Raw genomic sequence first — 20128 nt, 5'->3', positions numbered from 1 at the left:
TTTGGTGCTTGTAGTTGTTCCTCGTAATTGATGTCCTCCAGTCTGCTTATTAATTTAGTTGCTCTTCTCTGGACTCTCATAAGCTCCAACACATCATTCTTGAGTATTGGTGACCAGAACTGGACAGAAAACTCTACATGTGGCTGAACCAGAGTTTTATAAAGTGGCAGGATTATCGTTTTATCTCTGGCGTAAATTCCCTTTTTTTATGCAAGCTAATAGGCTGCTGGCTTTTCTTGCTGCAGCTTGACATTTCCTGCTATTGCTCAGTCTTCTACCAGAACCCCCAGATCTTTCTCTATCTCTATCCTTGATTTTCACAGAGGTTCTCCCCCTAGTGAGTAGTTTGCATTTGTTTTTAGCCCCCAATTACATCTCTTTACATTTTTCAACAGGAAACCTAATTTGCCATGTAGTTGCACACCCCATTATTTTATTTAGTTATTCCTATAAAATGTATATATCAAAATGTGAACTTATTGCTCTGCTTATTTTTGTGTCCTCAAAAATTGAGATAGAGCTATTTTTACCGACCTCTATATCATTTATGAATACATTAAAGAGAATTGGTCCCAAGACTTTGGTACCCCACTTACGACTTTGTCAAATGCTTTTGCAAAATTCAGATACACCACATCCACCGGCCTTCTCCTATCTAGATGGCAGCTCACTTACTCTTAGAATGTTAACAGATTGGTCTGGCAGGAACAACCCATCTTGGATAAAGTCCCTTATCATCCCCTCCAAAAGTTTACATACTATTGATGTAAGGCTGACTAGCCTTTTGTTTCCAGGTATATGTCTCTGCCCTTTTTTGGATATTGGTACCACATGGGCTTTTCTCGAATCAGCTGGTACCATTTCTGTCAATATGCTTTCCACATGGTCTGGCTATAACCTGACTGAGTTCTTTGAGGGCTCTTGGGTGTAAGCCATCTGGTCCTAGTGATTTATGTTAAGCTTTTTTATTCTTTTCTGGACACTGCCTTCTGTTATCCAAAAGGGTACATCCTGGGACATGTTACCAACAATTTTTTAGTTGCCCTGACAGTGTTCTTACAATTCGTATTGCATTCCTTATAGTGTTGAAATGCTGCCAATGACCCATCCCCTTTATATATTTTGAAGACTTTTTAGGATACAGTTTAGACACCCAGGTTTAACATTCACTGTTCTATATTTATTGCCCATTGGTGTGATACCTTTGTTAATATGTTCCTAATATGTTCCTAAAGCATTCGCATTTTTTCTCCATGTTCAATGTTTCTATGATTTGGTCCAAATTGATGTCTTGCTCATTTTAAACGTATTGTTTTTGTACTACCCTCGTGCCTCCTTTTCCTATGATTTCTGCTAAATGTGATCATCCTGTGAATTGTTCATAATTAATAGATCTAGTAATTTTTCAAGTCTGTTAATCCACTAAATTGGGACGTAAAGTTGTCCTGTAAGACATCTAAGAAATGACTGGCTCTTAATGAGTAAGCTGTCCCCTCTGCCCAGTCAATATTGGGATAGTTGAAGTCCCCCATGATGACATTTACCTGCCTCGCTGCAGCAGCAGCTCCAGTTCTTCCATTTTGTTCTCTAGGCTTTTGGCATTTGTGTATACGCCTCTCAGTATTGTACGGGTGCATACTATTTTCTGCTTATGTTTTCTCGAGCTTCGTTCTACTGAGCTGGCTAAAACTTGTTGTTGAGGAAGTCTTTATGATGTGGTGACCTAGTCTGGAAGTCTCTACTTACAGTTGAAATTTCACTTTTGAGCTAATATACCCTTTTGATGAGCAACAAAATGTTTATTTTTTTTTTTAACAAAATGTTTCTTTAACATCGTTTTCATAATATGCAACTAATTTTTCACATATACCACAACACAACAAAAGGTATCTGACCTTTTTTTGACCTTACCACATGTTGGGAATGTGGTGAAAGGTTTTTTACATTTTGTTTTACTTTGCAAAAATGTTTTATGCACATTATTTATTAATAGGCATGTGTAAAAAATGCATGCTGCTTCCACTTATACTGCATGTTAATAACATTTTGAACTTCCAATACCTAGAAACAGACAGTTTTATTAAACCAGGTCATTCTGTTAACAAACTTTTTTGTGTCCCTGAGATCTAAAACCTAGAAATTACAAAAATTAAAATGACAAGTTTGTACAGAAAGCATTCTGAACACAGAAACATAAAAGCTTTATGAAGCTATATCATGTTTCTGATTGTATTTATTTAAAATGTATTTGATTTTCAATAAATGAAGATTACATTCTTATCTTAAAGTGATACAAAAAAAATTATATTCAAGCATGTACAGTATTTCTAACTGGAAAAAAATACCTTCTATTGCCCACAGCCTCCTCTAAATTCCTTTTTTTTGTTTTTGCTGCATTTGCTGCAGAGATCCAACTTTCTGTTAGAGGGTGGCTACATTTGTTCTCTATGGTCCCACTGTATTTTGGAACGTAGCCATCCTCTTTTGCTGGCTTCCAAAATGGAATATGGACTATAGGATTGTTAGTTTGGATACAGAAGTACACATGACCTCAACCAAAGCCCACCGCTCCTTCCAAATGGAAGTGTGGGGGGGGGGCAGAAAAGATGAAAAATTGATTACAGGGCCTCTAAGTCAATGTATACTGATTATTTTTGGAGAATAAGGATATTGTTTAGTGTCACTTTAATCCTCAATACATCTCTCAAGGCCAATACTTTAATTAGGAAGAAAACCCACTTTGTTATTTTTAGATGGTGCATTAAGTTTTTGTTGTTACCATTTTCTGAAGCATATATTAGGGACACAGACAGCAGTTTAGATATTGGTAATTGCATGCTCATTGGTGTACGTAAGTAATGTGACTGGTAGTGTTCTTTATAGATGTTGCTCATTAACATTTATTGACTTCCGTAAGTTCTTTTCATTGTCTTCCAGTTGATTTGTTGAAACGTTTTATGGGGTTTTTGGCAGATAAGTACTTACTGTTATATGATTGCTGGACAGCTGCACTTTCTATATTGTTTATGGACTAATCACATCTTGACAGTCATTTCATGAATATTTAGCTGTACTCATACTGTTGCATGAGGGGTTAAAATGTATTATTTTCTCTGCCTGGTTTTAGAATTGTTTGTGAAATAATAGTAACAGTAAATTTGGTTTTGTGACTCTTAACTGTTATTTTGCACCCATATCTAAATTCCACAACACTTGGTTTGATCACTGCATATGTTGGGAACTGTGTACAGTTTGCTTCTCATAGTTTTTTGCTTGTTTATTTATTACAGCTGTTCCTGACCCAGGTTGCTGGCCTGGTACAGTACCAGGACACCTCTTGTTCTGCCATAGTCCCTATATATTTTTTTCTTTATATTTGCACCTGGATAATAAATATAAATATGAAGGGCCTCCCATTTGCTTTGTTTATAGGATACATTTCAGTAGTCCAGGTTTCAGATAACTTTGGGATTTGTAGAATCATTTGTGCTAACAAATTTAATTTCTTATCTTCTAGATAAAGTGTGATCAGTACTGGCCAAGCAGAGGAACAGAAACATATGGCCTTATTCAAGTGACTCTACTAGACACGGTTGAACTCGCTACCTACTGTGTCAGGACATTTGCTCTATACAAGGTATACCTTTAAACTTAGCAGACGTTTAACAGAAATAGCACATACCCTCAAATTGTATAAATCTTTGCACACATCTTAAAAAACATATGTTTTAGAAAGTGAATATTGGATATCGATTTAACAAGTTATTAGAGTTAATTTATCAAGGCCCAGTTCACACTTGTTCTGTTGCTGCGTTCTGGGGTAGAGGCTGCCCTACCCGCAGAAATGTGGGGAAAGATGTCCCTGACCCTTTTTGAAAATTAACGGTACCCCTGCGTGCCTCCTAAACAGCAATGCATTTCTCTCTCGTGTTGGAAATGCACACATTCCCAACATGGAACAGTGTGAACTTAGCCTAAAGTAGACTTTTAGCTTATTACAGTATGTTTACTTATTAAAGTAAACCTTTAGCTTATTACAGTATGAACTCACTAATAAAGAAAAAGCATAAAGAGTAGAAAAGGCTATAATTTACATGAGATTAAAGCAGTGATCACGTTACATGCATACATACTCATATTGTCCTGCCTAAATGACATTAAAAAAATAAATCAAATAAAAAAAAAGAGTTTTCTATAGATCTAACTGCCCAGTATCATTCCCATTGTTTTATGAGTATTTGGTAATCGTGTGCTCAAGTGATGACTAAATTACTTCTACAATGCCCTGCCTTGGTTGCTGTGCTCCACCTCATGACTTCACAGTGTTACATTTTTCCTGTATAAGGAAAAAATTATGCAGCGGTACATGTTTACATATACCAAAGAAGGTAGACCAAAGAGGTGGTCATGGCCAAGAGGAGGGCTGGTATCTAAGAGCATGCCACCTGAGATAAGATTATTTCTTTCCTTTCCTAGAGGAAACTCATCTGGCAAGCTTCTATTGGTCACTCCTGCAGCTATTAGCTAATTTACCACAACAGTTTTATCAAACTAGACATTCTCTCGGTTGTATTTAAAAAAGAAATGCTAATATAATCACACAGGAGGCACATGATGTGATTTCCTCCAAATGCTAACAAAGTACCCATTTAAATTGTCCTCCTCCTTTTTATGACTTTAGAAGCTACTTAATCAGTTAAGAAAAATATACCACAATCAAGAAATAAAGAAGCAAAATAATGAAATCATTTTGAGTTTCATGGCTTCCTGAAAGTACTAATGCAGGAAATAATGTTACATTTTAAATAATTGTCTCTTGAAAAGCCTATAATTATAAAAAAGGATGGATGTGTAGTGACATAGATGTATAGCATACAATTCAATCAGCACAGACCATTTTTTTAAAGATGTCATAAAATACATGAAAATATATTGTAATAACACTTACAGAACAGAAGTTACAATACCTTGACACCCGATAGGCACTGTATAGTTGTGTCAAATGGCCACAATACTTTCAGTCTGCAACAATAACATGTCATGCTTACTGTCAGGCCTTCAAAAAACATTACTCATTGTACTGATATGCTTATGGGAAATCATTGTTCTGAAGCCAAGTTCTCTGTTTGACAGAATGGATCAAGTGAAAAGCGAGAAGTCAGACAGTTTCAGTTTACAGCTTGGCCAGATCACGGTGTACCAGAACATCCAACACCTTTTCTAGCATTCCTAAGAAGAGTGAAAACATGTAATCCTCCAGATGCAGGACCCATGGTTGTCCATTGCAGGTATGATGCACTTTTAAACTGTTGTTCAGTGGAGAAAAATAATTTCCACTAATGAGGGTAGCTATAACTAAAGTCTAACTTCAGCTGCTATTAGGACAAAAATCAGTTCTGTTCAGCTGAACTATTAACGTCACAATTATTTTTGCAATTTTTTTTTTTTTAAGATTTATACCATTCTCTCAGCCTATCATGTCTTTTCCAAAACCGATTATTAGGTAGGAGGGTCAGCCTTCAGTATAATGTAACTATTTGAATCACAAACATTATGGCATCTACACCCTTTAGGTGGAGCTGACCTTTAAAGCTATTTTACTAAACATGATACACAAATTACAGTGCGCCTGTAATAATGTATTGGAATATGTAAGGGTTAAAACATTGTTGCCATATTTTTCCCATTGGGAAGATTTCTCTCATTTCCTGTCCTTTAGACACAGCAGCAAAAAATCTTCTCTATTCCTGTTCTGGTTATAGCCCAAAAATTTGGATTTTTCATTGCCTTCTTTTCCAGTGACAGGGACAAATAAAAAGAGTTCATCTCCCCAGTGGGCAGACACACAACATACAAAACTTGACAGTGGTTTTACCCCTCACCTCCAAAACTTAATTTAAAAAAGTTTGGGCTTTAAACACACTTTAACAGCTTCCCACCTGCCCTATAGCCGAAAGATGGCTACAGCGCGAGCATACTTCCATAAATTCGGACTCCACTTTACCCTTTACCATGTGATCAGCTGTCAGCCATCGGCAGCTAATCACAGGATGTAAACAGAGGCTGGTTATTGGCTTTTCTTTCCTCACACTGACAGCGAGAGGAGAGAAGAAGAAAGCCGATATCCAGCTTCTGTTAAAGGGACATTGGTCCCAACAGTGCACACCAGTGCTGCTAATCAGTGCCCATCAGTGATGATAATCAGTGCCCATCAGGGCTGCCAATCAGTTCCCACCAGTGCTGCTAATCAGTGCAACCTATCAGTGCCTCATCATCAGCGTTAGCTAATAGTGCTGCCTACCAGTGCCACCTCCCAGTCCCACCTATCAGAGCCCATTAGTGCCACCTGTCATTGCCCATCAATGCCACCTATCAGTGCAGCCCCATCAATGCCTCACCAGTGCCCACCAGTGCCACCTCATCAGTGCCCACTGGTGCCACCTCATCTGTGCTGCCTCATCAGTGCAGCCCCATCAGTGCACATAAGTAAAGGAGAAAAATTATCTGTTTTCAAAACTTTATAACAAACTCTAAAATGTTTTATATTTTAATTTTCTGTCTTTTTTGTTTGTTTACTCAAAACATTTAAAATCCAGTGGTGATTAAATGCCACCTAAAGAAAGCTCTATTTGTGAGAAAAAAATGATTCCATATGGGTACAGTGTAGCATGTAATATGTGACAGTGCTGAAAGCTGAAAATTGGCCTGGGCAGGAAGGGGGTAAACGTGCCTAGTAGGCAAGTGGTTAAGGTGCAAACTAAAAGAAAAAAAATGTTTTATAATGTTTTGGGTTTGTAGCAGGCAAATGAATGTCATTTTTCAGTGTGAACCTGGCAGGAAATGTACCCTCTTGATCCCCTAGTGAAGTTAGACACATTGAGTAAGCAATATTTTATTATAGTCACTGTATTGCAGTCATGTGCCTTTACGCAAATCTCTAACCCATTCAACTCTCTATCAGGGTTGATGCAGATGCCTTAACTATCACTAAATACATGTGAATGATTCATCATTTCTAGTCCTAGGAGTAGGATATGATGGGTAATATGTGAGATAGATAGTCTACAGTGTTGAAAATCCAGTGTGGGGCACAGCTGTAGTTTTGAAATTTGAACTAAAATGCGTTACTAAAAACCCAAAGACAGGGTTAATAAATTACATAAACTTTGTTTTTGTTGTAATTGGTGAGTGTAGAGGCCAAAGAAAGACTGCACCACTCCAAGCTCCTAAAACAACCTCTCGGGAAGTCGATTGCCCCCGATGTAGGTCCCAGGAGCTCATCTAGCTCAATATGCATGGAAAATTCAAGACACACAACGGCAATCCTGCTGGGATAAGTTCTTGTAAGTAGCTGGTTTTTGACACAGTCGCCACCTTTAGGGCACATGACTCAAGGTGGGGTGTCTGTCAACAGCCAGCTACACACAATAAACATACCAGTAGGATTCCTGTGGAGTGTAGACTGGTTTTTCAATTTTGCTGAGTGTAGATCTTTCTTATGGCAAACCATGGCTACCAGTAAGTAAGGCATGTCACATGTAAATGAAACAGTGGATCGAACTAAGAAGAATGTGCCTTGGAAAGTTCATGTTTGCTGAAGGCTATACCTTTTTCATAAAAAAAAATTATATATATATATATATATAGAGAGAGAGAGAGAGAGATGGATAGATCTCTCTCTCCCTCTCTTTATATATATATATATATATATATATATATATATATATACAGTGGTGCTCATAAGTTTACATACCCTGGCAGAATTTATGATTTCTTGGCCATTTTTCCGGGAATATGAATAACACAAAACCTTTAGCATCAGAAGAAGAGCTGGGACTTCTTTGAGTTTAAATCTTTAGACCAACTGAGGAACCCAATATGGTATGCAGAGGGTGGTTATACATATATACATGGTAGGACGTGTAAGCAGGTTATGATTTTGTCTGGAGTTCTACTTCAGGAATAAGTCTTTTCTGTTAAATGCCATATCACTGTAGTTACACTCTGCAATCCTCCAACATCTGCTTTCAGTTTCCTTATATTATTTTATTAGATGTAAAATAAGCTTTTTTATCCACATAAATTCACATAATGAGTTATTTTATTTGTAGGCACACACTGTATTAGTGAGTCTTTGTTTACTCATAGTGCATTCCTATAAGACAGAAGCAATGTAAGTGACTGCTGTAGAGTTTTGTGTGCTTGCGATTCTGTTATATCAAAGCCAGCAGCTGTCCATAATGAATTCTGAATGAGCATTACTGGTAAAGAAAAGAATTTGACCATCTGCAGGAAATGTAAAAATGTTTTTATAACCCAATAATGGTGATCTGGACAGGGGTAAAGCTGAGCTTTTCCAGCTGTACTTGTTTCCCTTACACATATATTCTGTGTAGATACAATATCCTGAAACATGTCATGCTCAGCTGGGATTGAAAATATTTGGGTTGCAACCAAAATCAAGTCATTATGTTAAACAAAAATAATCATCATGCAATTATTCAGCTATATTAAATTGCATAAAAACAACACCACTTAAGATTTGGTAACCAAGTTAACAGCAGCTGGTGGATATTGTGATCCTTAAAAATACTAAAGGAAATAAATCAAATAAGCAAAAAGTTATTTTAAAAAACATATTTCCCTCAGAGGCCATTAGACAGACCTATGTTAGTGGTGGACTAGGAGGCTCTTTAAAATGTAATAAATAAGCTGAGCATTCCCAGGTTACTCTAGCAGTAAATGCACCACAGGGGAAAACCCTATTGGAGATGTGGAGGAAGTATACTTCTGACTGACAGCAAGGCTCCAACGAAATGTTAGTGATTTATGACTTATGGGACTCAAAGGATATTATAAAGCTAGTTGTGGAAGTTTATTGGATAAATAAAATGAGAATTATCGGGTTTGCCACATGCAATGAGCAAAACGTACACACATCTGTTACCAAGCCAAAGCTAGCAACATTATAATGTATGTTTTGTATCTAGGCCATCTTACCAATTTGGCTATGCACACTTAACTAATTGAGTAAGGGGGAAGAAGGAAAGCTTAGAATACCCTCTAGCTGAATAACATATAAGAATATACACATTTATGCAGCTTCCCACCATAAAAGACTTGTACAAAATGTATAAAATATTTCGGCATTTATCTTAATTTTCTTTTGTTTGGCAACTTTTGATATTGACTCAGCCATCACTCAAGATTTACAATTCCCAGATTCTGTTTTTACATGTTTCTCTCTATCTCACAGAATGCAGAGATTTACTGCCCTAGGAGAATCTTTCTGCTATTCTTCTGGCGGCATAACTGTGCACATGCTTCATTTGATCCTGAAGATGCTTCTCACCATGTGATATTGCCCAGAGATCTTTTTTTTTTTTTTAATAGATCAAGCATCTGTCACAAGGCTAAAATAGTAATTCTGTGCACTAAACCATTTCTAGTAACCACCAACCCAAGACTGCTATTTCAGTTACGCACACACTTCCCACAAAATACATTTCTGCTATATAACACACATTTTTGTATTGCTAAATGTCACGCAGCAGGTTCTGGTGCTTCAGTGACTCCATTCATGTGTTTTGTAGTCTTCTTTTTTGTCTGAAAATACAGCTGGGAATATTTTATAAAATGTGTGAGAGTTAGTGATCACTGAAATCCTTTTTCCTTTTTTTCTATCTGCACTATATTTTAGTGGAAATGTGCATCCCTCAGTCTGCGCAAAAAAGCATTAAGTATGTTGAAAGAGGATAAGCAATAAGCAGATGAAGAGAAACCACAGTTTCATTAACAATCTCCAATATTATATAATATTAAATGTGAATTTATATGAAAATAAAATCTCCAATAAAGATTTTAAAATACACAAATGTGATGAAGTGTCCTAAATCACAAAAAAGTGTCCTTTGTAACAAATCCAAGGAAAAAAAGATTGAAGTGCTAATATATTCTCAGATGTCCCCTGTGATGTCTCACCATATAGCTGAAATGAAAACTCACCAGAACTGCTGTCTAAATTATAGGATAGCAATAACACCGTCAGCTACTGGTTTGTTTCCTCTCTGGTTATCACTGTTGAATGGTCAGATATAATGGATCTCCCGATCATTAAGATGAGTCCATCAGGGAACTCTCAACCAGCCATGCAGGATAAATCACCAAGCGCAAGAAAAAAATGCTCATAGTGTAGTATTTATTGTACCAAAAGATAATAAAACAACAAATGTAAACAAAATTAAAAAATCCTTAACTCACATCAACACATCGACAGAATATATGCAGAGAACTGGAGGTTTGACTTTAAGTAAAGGTCCATAAAGTGCATAGGGAGCATGTACTGAAAAAAAACACTTACATAAGGTGTCACCACACTAAACTTATAATGGCGGCTGGACTTCAGGCATAGATTCAAGTCAAACCGCCATTCTAAGTTTAGTGTGGCGACACCTTATGTAAGTGTTTTTTTTTACTACATGCTCCCTATGCACTTTATGGACCTTTACTTAAAGTCAAACCTCCAGTTCTCAGCATATAGTCTGGCAATCTGTTGATGTGATTTAAGGATTTTGTTTACATTTGTTGTTTTATTATCTTTGGTACAATAAATACTACACTATTTTTTTCTTGCGTTTGATGATTTATCCTGCTTGGCTACTTGAGAGTTTTTTAACTCTCATCTTGGCCTCATCTTAATAATTGGGAGATCCATTATATCTGACCGTTCAACAGTGATAACCAGAGAGGAAACACACCTATAATTTAGACAGCAATTAGTTCTGGTGAGTTTGCATTTCAGCTATATGGTGAAGGCAAGACATCACTGGTGACACGTGAGAACATTTTAGCACTTGGAAATTTTGCAGTTCAACCTTTCTTTCACTTGGGTTTGTTACAAAGGACACTTTTTTGGGATTTAGGATACTTCATCACTTTTGTGTATTTTAAAATCTTTGATAGAGATTTTATTTTCATATAAATTCACATTTAATTCTGTATGCACTTACAGCACTGCAATATATTTTTTATGTTGTTTATATAAGTGTTGGTATATTTGCACTGGTTGCACGCTGCTTTCATTTGGCTATTTGAATGCTGACATTTTTTTTTCATTATATAATATTATTTAACTTAAGCTTTTTTTTCTCTCTTTTTTTTTTTCATTTAGGGTTAGTAAGGGAAGCTTTGGTTAGGGTAGACTGTGTTCGGACTTAACTAATCCATTTTTACATCTAAAGTGGCAAAATAATCAGCCACTTCTTGAATCTGAATTTCAACATCTTTTCTTTAAAACCATCTAATTACATAATGCACCATCCTCTGGAAATTATAAGAACATCAGGCTCTCCAAGGAGTTCATTCACCATATAAATGCACAGGGCTGCAGGCCGAATGTATTTCTTAGGTCACTAAGCACTGAGGTGACTCTTAATATCCTCTAGGGATGTTATTCCTTCTCGTACACGAAAAATCACCTTACACAGACTGAAAGATGAACACTGAGGAACAGCCACTCCAACAAATCCTGTCCAGCTTAGATGATTGCACCCATTGCCAGGCAAAGATCCTTCTAAGGCTGGGTGCTCCAGGTTGGTGTTTTTAGGTGGTGTGCACACAGTATATACACAGGTGATTGATCAGCAGCTATTTTTCATGCAGTCAGGTGGGCACCGCTCATGGTGTTTGCATATCTGACAGCTGCTGTTAATCAGTTGTGATCCTCTTTGTATTGGTTAGCAAGCTGTAATGGGAAGCTTACAGAGAATTACAAAGCAGCCAACTACCCAGACCATTTTATTTCCAGTGTTATTAGCATTTGACAGACTTGTCTGACTTACATTATGCTTACCAAACACCAGGTAAATACATTAGGCCCAGTAAGCATATGAACTAACCTTCAGCCTATACGTACCATAAAATATTTTATGTTAACCGTGACAAAGACCTTACCTGGTATTAGATAGGACCTAATCTACAACATTGACAGAAATAAAACTTTAGTTAGGCTGACAACACACAGGAGAACTTCTCTCATGGAATACCCTCCAGTCTTGCTACAGTGATTTGTGGTTAACCACTTGACCCCCCAGGCCAATTCTGACATTCTAACATGCATGTAAAAATCAATCTTTTTTTTTTTGCTAGAAAATAACTTAGAATTCCCAAATATTATTGGAGAATAAAATGGTGGATGTTGTAATTTTCTTAGTCATTTAATATTTGTGCAGTGGCTTTGCAAACACAAATACAGTAAAACCTTGGTTTGAGAGTAACTTGGTTTAAGAGCGCTTTGCAAGACAAGCAACATTTTCAAATAAATTTTGACTTGATATACAAGCGATGTCTTGATATACAAGTAGCCTCAAGTCACAGCTGAGTATAAAAGATAAGAGAGGCGCCTCTAAGTGTAGCAATATGGTTAAATTTAATGAAGGTACAACGCAACTCACATGGTTTATGATTGGAACAGGCACATCTAAGGATGCAGGCATCAGGGGTAAAGCTGTCCACATAGGACCATCCTCCGCACCATCATCTACGTCATCCTTTCCATGCTGCCCCTCGCTTTCAGATCGCTTTACTGCAGGGTGGTCTTCCCGGTCAGGATTACAGACTAGCAGCCGGCGGTGCAAAAGATGGTCTATGTGGACAGCTTTACCCTGGATGCCTGCATACTTAGATGTGCTTGTTTTATTCATCAACCATGTGAGTTGCTAAATGTTGTACCTTCATTAAATGGAACCATATTGCTACACTTAGAGGCGCCTCTCTTCTCCTTGATACCCTGTAGCTCCTGCTGGATTTTGATTCCAATCCCCTTGTGGAAGCGGCAATTTGTGGATGGACATTTTATGGTTACACAACCTATCGCAATGCTATAATCTTTTTATATGGACTATAAATTGAAGGATTTATGAATAAATGGTTGTGGAACGAATCATCTGAGTTTCCATTATTTCTTATGGGGAAATTAGCTTTGATATAAGAGTGCTTTGGATTACAAGCATGCTTCTGGAACGAATTATGCTCGCAATCCAAGGTTTTACTGTAATTTGAAAAAAAATACACTTTAATAAATTTTAATGAACACAAACACAAAATAATACAGATTTTTTGATAAAATATAAATGATTAGGTTACGTAGAGTAAATAGATACTAAACATGTCTTACTTTAAAATTACACACACTCGTGAAACAGTGGCAAACTACTGTATTAAATTATCCATAGTTGAGGCTTTAAAAGCTTTTTCAGGTTACCATTTCAGAATTACACAGAAAGCCTGGCTCTGGAATTATTGCTCTAGCGCTGAAGTTCGCAGTGCTACCTCACATGTGTGGTGCAATTTACGTTTCCATATGTGGGCAGGGGAGCTGTAAAATTTTTTGCACTTTTACTTTTTTTAATCAAATTTTATATTGCTTTCACAAGGGATAAACAACAACCCTTGTGATAGCAAGGGCTATGACAGGTCATCTTTATATAGAGACCTTATATCTCATCTCTGACCTCCAAAGCAGTTGATTAAACCAAGATTGGTTTGATCACCTCCTTATGCCGGCTTTAAAAGTAATCCAACAACTGTATAGCTGATTGGATAACTTTTACATAAAAGAGAATCGCCTCCTAAAAAAAACGTACTGGGACCATAGTTCTAGCCTCAACCATGATCCCAATATAAGTACCTCAATACGAGGCCATATATATACATACGGCGGTATTGAGGTGATTAATCATAATAGGAAGGGATCACTAACAGTGACATTTTTAAAGAAGAACTCCAGCTTTTCCTCCCCTAAACAATAGATGCATTGTGCATGTAAATTAATCACAACCCCACTGTCAGTTTATGTGTAATGTACCTCCTCTAGCTGTATACAGCAGATTTCTGTGTCTGTGGTGTCACCCCCCCCCCCCCCCCTCCTCCTTCCTGGCTGACTTTTTAAGTTCTCTGACTTCTTTTTTCCTTCTTTTTCCAGTCCTGATTCTACATGTCCTATGGTCCTTTGAGCCTCTATAAATACAGGGTGGGCTATGAGAGTCACTTGTACCAGTTCTGGGAGTTGATGGGGATGGGTCCTAGGGTTTCTGTGGATATTTCTGGGCCTTCATGTGGTCGGTGAAAGCTTTAAATGTGTTATACCTCCTCCTGTGTCATTCCTATCTTGCAGCATGCCAAATAATAATTTCTTACTGCAAGACTACAGAGGAAGGGCTATGAAAGGTTATTATGAAGGAGTCTCCTTCATATGTAAATTAATCACTTCACAGAGAGCAGGGATCTGGAGGAGTGGGATCTGATCGATCCACCGATCAGCAGGTGGCTGACAGGTCCATCTCCTCTTACTTTGCAAAGACAGAGCTGACAGATCCCCGCTGTCCTCTATGAGAGATCGGATGATAACAGTTTGCCTGTCCGTTTTCATCCAATTCTATCCAATTTAATCCTCCAGACGGATGGAAAATAGGGTTTCCATCTGTCTGGATTTCACGGACAGGATCAGATCGGATAGCAGCGGGTGTCAGTGGACATATCACCGTTGATATCCGCTACTCAATAGGGGTACATGGAGCATCCGATCAGGTGCACTGAAAAACTGACAGGCAGACCTGATCTGAAAGCCCATGTGAAAGGGGTCTAACAGACTCTAGCTGCTGCAGGAAGTGGCTGTGGAATGGACAGAGTCTATCAGCAGGATATACAGAGTGTCATATGATATGAAGCCACAACTAAACCCAGAATATCAGGCGACCTGCAGACAACTGAGCAACATGGTACACATATGATCTATGTGGGACTGATCATTCAATTCAGTTCTAGTGAAAAGAAAGTTAGAGTTCAGCTTTAAAGTGATTTGTCTCTCTGACACTCAGAGATCGAGAATTCATCAGTGTTCCATCTTGGCAGCAAAATTGCTAGCAACAATCAACCTTAAAGTTTCATTAACCTCCCTGGCGGTATGATTCTGTCAGGAATTCTGTACCAAAAGCGGTACAATTTTTTTCATGGAAATTTGGCGTTATGTGTTATAGGCCTACAATTCTTAGTAATTACTGACTTAAACCTGACCAAAACAAGACTCTAGTAGACATCCCAGATGTGATAAATTTTAAACACAAACGCATGAATTATAATCGAATCAATAATATAATTTTATATTTATATATATATATATATGTGTGTATATAGGCATATATATATATATATATATATATACACACACATATATATATATACATGTATATATATATATATATATATATATATGCATATATATATATAATATAAAATGTGTTTGTGTTTTGTGCAACGTTTTATTTTTTTTTAATTTCCCTCCCTAGTTCCGCTCCCATGCAGCATTGCTGCTGCAGGGAACGGAACTAGGAAGTCCTCCTACCGACAGACGAGCGGCGGGGATCTCGGCTGGCGGTCACAGCAATGAGAGCTCATCGCTGGATCGCCAGGATAAGGTAAGACACTCCGCTGCGCTGTCTGCACATTCACCCCGAGCATGACTCGGGGATACCGATAATAGCAGGAAATTCCTACCCCGAGTCACGCTCGGGGATACCGCTAGCCTAGTTAAAGGTAAAACTTTTTTGTTTTAATTTTGCATAGAATGAGGGAGGGTTATAACTGTCCCATTGGGGAGATTCCCCTTCACTTCCTGCCCAATAGGCAAAACAGGAAGTGAGAGGAAATCCTTCCAAATTGAGGGAATCCTGGGGTGTCTCCAGGATCACCAGAACTAGTGTCCCCATTGGAAGATTTCTTCTTTGTTACTGTTCTGATGTCAACCCAAAATTTTGGATATTCTTTTACTTACATCCAATGATAATGGTAAACAGGAAAAATAGAGAGGGGGAATCTCTGTAATGAGGGCACAGAGAGCAATGAAACCTGTCAGGGGTTGTAATCCCTCTACACTTTATCCAAAACTTTAAAAAAAAGTTGATTTTAGTGACACTGTAATGTTTTTCTATTAAATGTTGCAGCTGTCACTATGCTTAGCTACAAACTGCTAAAGAAGAGGAAATTGTAGCAAAGCACAGTCCAATGCTGCAACAACTTGCCAGCAACTCTAGCGATTAAATGGCTAGCTAAAAATGTCTGATAATCGCTGGCATTAGCAATTTGTAACAACAATTAATGTCACCCAAGTGTCATCAGCCTTAGACTTTTAAAACTAACACATTATTATAATTTAAATAAAAAAATATTTAATGACTTAATTTTGTACATTTTTATTTTGCCTCAAGATAATAAAAAAATATTATACTGCTGCTTTTGATGTGCCACGATAAGTGTTTAAATTTATTTCACATGTTGATAATGACAAAACCACACATTTAGCTTATAGGAAAACGTGGTATTGCTTCTACAGAATGAAACATCTCTATGCATGCCAGACATTAGCGAGACAACATATTCATAATTATTACCGTGTGAAGCAACAGTAATTTGAAACCACAATCCCTGTGGTTTTCCTCTTAATGATCAGATAACAGTGACTAATGCCATTTCTGGGTTACTTCAGCAAAAGTGTAAATGTCATACTGGTATGTCACATCTTATTATGTGAGATCTCCTTGAAGCCATTAGCAAAGGTATCTGTTAGCATTTTCATAGCTGTACCAAGCAGTCTTAATTATGACACTGACTTGTGTGAATTCATATTAAAGCACTCCGAGGATCTGCACTTAATTAAGATGCTATTCTTTTTCTGCTCCTGTTATCGTTTGATTAGTCTCTTTAGTGGGCAAGTAACACAAAGTAGTATTTAGCTTTGAAAGTTCTACCAAGTATTACCAGTCATTTCCACATGTATTTGTGTCTGAATAACAAATTCCTTGCCATATGTTTTATGAAGATCTAATAGATAATTAATGCCCAAGGAAATCTGTGGGTATTGTAATAGCCCATTACCTACGCAATCTTTATCAAGATATTACTAAAATATCAATGCTTCTCTTCCCTTTTGTATATGCAAATTGAGATTGCTTATTATAGCATGATGCATAGTTTATACAGACTCTGTAGAGTTATTTGTAAAGACATTTGGCTTGCATGCAGACTATTTTGGGATCCGCTGTCTAGAGCTGTATTCTTGTCTTTTGTTACTCAACACAATTTAGTCAAAAGCCAAAACGTAAGTGTTATTAAAAATATGCCATGGGACAGAACAAAAGATATTCTCGCTTATGCACAAAAGAAGTGTACAAAGCATATGAAAAGTCTACAAACCCTAAGTAACCAACTGGAAATGATCAACTAAGTAGACTACAGCAATCTAATGTTCCATATTACACAAGAAACAGGGAAGCTTTATTCATAACGGAGGCCATAGACATAGGGATTTTGATTTGGTAAAGGAATTGGGAATGAATAGGAATTTGCATTTTAAATGTTTGGATAATTGAAGTGAATCTTCACTAAATATATTGAGTAAAGATTCTGGAATCCTTTAGTCTGATGTATGAGTCCGATATCCATTTTTGAGCCAATCACTGAAAAGTGTCATATATTTGTGCACTCATATTTTTTGTTGTTAGGTAAATAGAATATACATGCACAGTTGCATTACCCATATATGCATGGCTATACAATGAACATATTGTACATCCGCATTTGTATTCTTATCTTGAGAGTTAAAATTGTAATCAGCCATAAAAATCCAGCTGGGATCAACTGATTATTTCCCTAACAATGGTTAGTTAGGAGTATGTGCTGTGATCTGAAGATGCACTTAATGGTTGTTACTTAACCACTTCAGCTCCAGAAGGTTTTACCCTCTTCCTTACCAGGCCATTTTTTGTGATACGGCACTGCCAATTGTGCGGTCATGCGATGCTGTACCCAAATAAAATTGATGTCTTTCTTTTGGTGGTATTTGATTACCTGTGCGTTTTTTATTTTTTGTGCTCTAAACAAATAAAGAAGCACCATTTTGAAAAAAACATAATATTGTTTACTTTCTGCTATAAAACACACCCAATAAAAAAAAAATAAAAAATCAAATGTTTTCATCAATTTAGGCCAATATGTATTGCTACATATTTTTGGTAAAAAAAAAAAATCCTAATGAGTGTATATTGATTGGTTTGCACAAAAGATATAGTGTCTACAAACTATGGGATACATTTATGGAGTTTTTATTTATTTTATTGTTTTTACCAGTAATTGCGGTGATCAGCGATTTTTAGTGGGACTGCGACATTGTGGCGGACAAATCTGACACTAAGTGAAACTTTTTGGGGACCAGTGACACCAATACAGTGATCACTGCTAAAAAAATGCACTCTTAATGTATAAATGATACTGGCAGTCAAGGGGTTAACACCAGGGGCGATCAAGGGGATAAGTGTGCTCCTATGGAGTGCTTTCCAACTGTGGGGGTGTGGATGCACTGGAGGAAAAGAGATCTCTGTTTCAGCTTTGCTGAAACACAAGATCTCTCTTTTACTCCCTGACACGAACATCAGTCTGCCTTATTAAGTAGGCAGACCGCTGTTCTGTGATTCCTCTGAACGATCGGCTGGTCCCATTCACAGTGGGAGCGGCGCTCCGGTGGGGCGCCCCCTACATCACCTGCACAAAATCATGTACATGTACATGATTTTGAGCAGTTGGGCAGCTCTGCCGCAGTATATATATGCGGTGGGCGGTCCGGAACTGGTAAAAGCAATCAAAGTAATTTAGTACAGTACTTTAAATTACCTACACAAATATATTTGTTTTAACCCCTTCATGATGGAGGGTAAAACAAATTTTAATACATAAAAACATACTTTTCCAACTTTGACATGTGACGTTTGGACAAATTGGGCTTTCATTTGGTGGTAAATGGTAACAAATATCTCCTCTTCTGGTTTTTTTTATTAAAGAAAACTGGCCCAAAATAGTAAAAAAAAAAAAAAATCTATATATCTATCTACATCTATATATATATATATATATATATTATTTTTTTTTTGGAAATTATATTTTCTAGTACCATAATCTTCCACCAAGAACAACCCAAAATAAATTCTCCGGCTCCTGACGATTGCAGCAATGCTACATATGTGTATGTTATTTGTTTGTACCTATAGTAGGATCCAGAAACAATAGTGCACATTGTGCTTTTTTTTCCTACCTGAAACACACTGAGACTTATTTAAAAAATGCTTTCTTTTTAACTACTTGCCACCCAAGCCAATGCTGACACTTCTCTCCTACATGCAAAAATCATAATTTTTTTTTGCTAGAAAATTATTCAGAACCCCCAAACACTAATATATATATATATATATATTTTTTTTTTTAGCAGAGACTTAGGGAATGAAATAGCTGCCGTTGTAATTTCTTTATGTAACATGGTGTCGCAGCAATTTTTTAAACACACTTTTTTTGGGAAAAAAAACACTTTCATGAAAAATAAAGAACAATATTTACTCCAAGTTTTTTGTATAATGTGAAAGATGATGTTACACTGAGTAAATAGATACCTAATGTGTCACGCCTAATAATTGCGCACACTCGTGCAATAGTGCCAAACTTTGGTACTTTAAAATCTCCATAGGCTACCGTTTTAAAAATGTTTACAGGTTAACAGTTCAAAGTTACAGAGGAGGTCTAGTTCTAGAAATATTGCTCCCGCTCGAACAGTCGCAGCGATACCTCACATGTGTGGTTTGAATGCCGTTTACATATGTGGGCGTGACCTACGTATGTATTTGGTTTTTATTGTTTATTTTTTTATTTTTACACATTCCCTTTCATTTTTTATTTTTTGATCACTTCTATTCCAATTACAAGGAATGTAAACATCCCTTGTAATAGAAATAGGGCATGCCAGGTCCCCATACAGAGAAATCTGGGGTCTATAAGGCCCCAGATCTCTCTTCTATGCTTGAAAGCCTGAAATAAAAATTAAAATTGATCTCAGTCTTCCCAGCAAAAAAAGGCAATGTTTACATCTGCTGGAACCGGAAGTGACGTAGCTTCTGGCCTCTGAGGGTCAAAGAGATGGCCTGGGAACCATCTGGTCCACGACCAGCTCCATGGTAAACCGCTGCCATCGGGAGATTCATTCTTTGGCTCCCCGATCGCATGGGTAAGACCGAAGAAGCACCGGAGGGCAGTG

At 37.1% G+C, this 20128-nt stretch overlaps 1 protein-coding gene across 15 annotated transcripts in view; it reads left to right on the top strand.

Annotated features, from left to right (window-relative positions):
• Positions 1-20128, top strand: part of PTPRD (protein tyrosine phosphatase receptor type D) — a 1741884-nt gene that overhangs the window by 1663605 nt on the left and 58151 nt on the right. For all 15 annotated transcript variants that reach the window (XM_082266411.1, XM_082266413.1, XM_082266423.1 and 12 more), the window contains 2 exons: positions 3518-3637; positions 5134-5288. In XM_082266411.1, the coding sequence (XP_082122537.1) occupies positions 3518-3637; positions 5134-5288 (275 nt within the window). The remainder of the gene's footprint in view (positions 1-3517; positions 3638-5133; positions 5289-20128) is intronic.

This window comes from Pelophylax lessonae (assembly GCF_965119305.1).
Source record: "Pelophylax lessonae genome assembly, chromosome: 1".
Taxonomy (NCBI): domain Eukaryota; kingdom Metazoa; phylum Chordata; class Amphibia; order Anura; family Ranidae; genus Pelophylax; species Pelophylax lessonae.
Note: the sequence above shows the minus strand (reverse complement) of the source record. Positions and strands in the feature narration are given on the sequence as shown.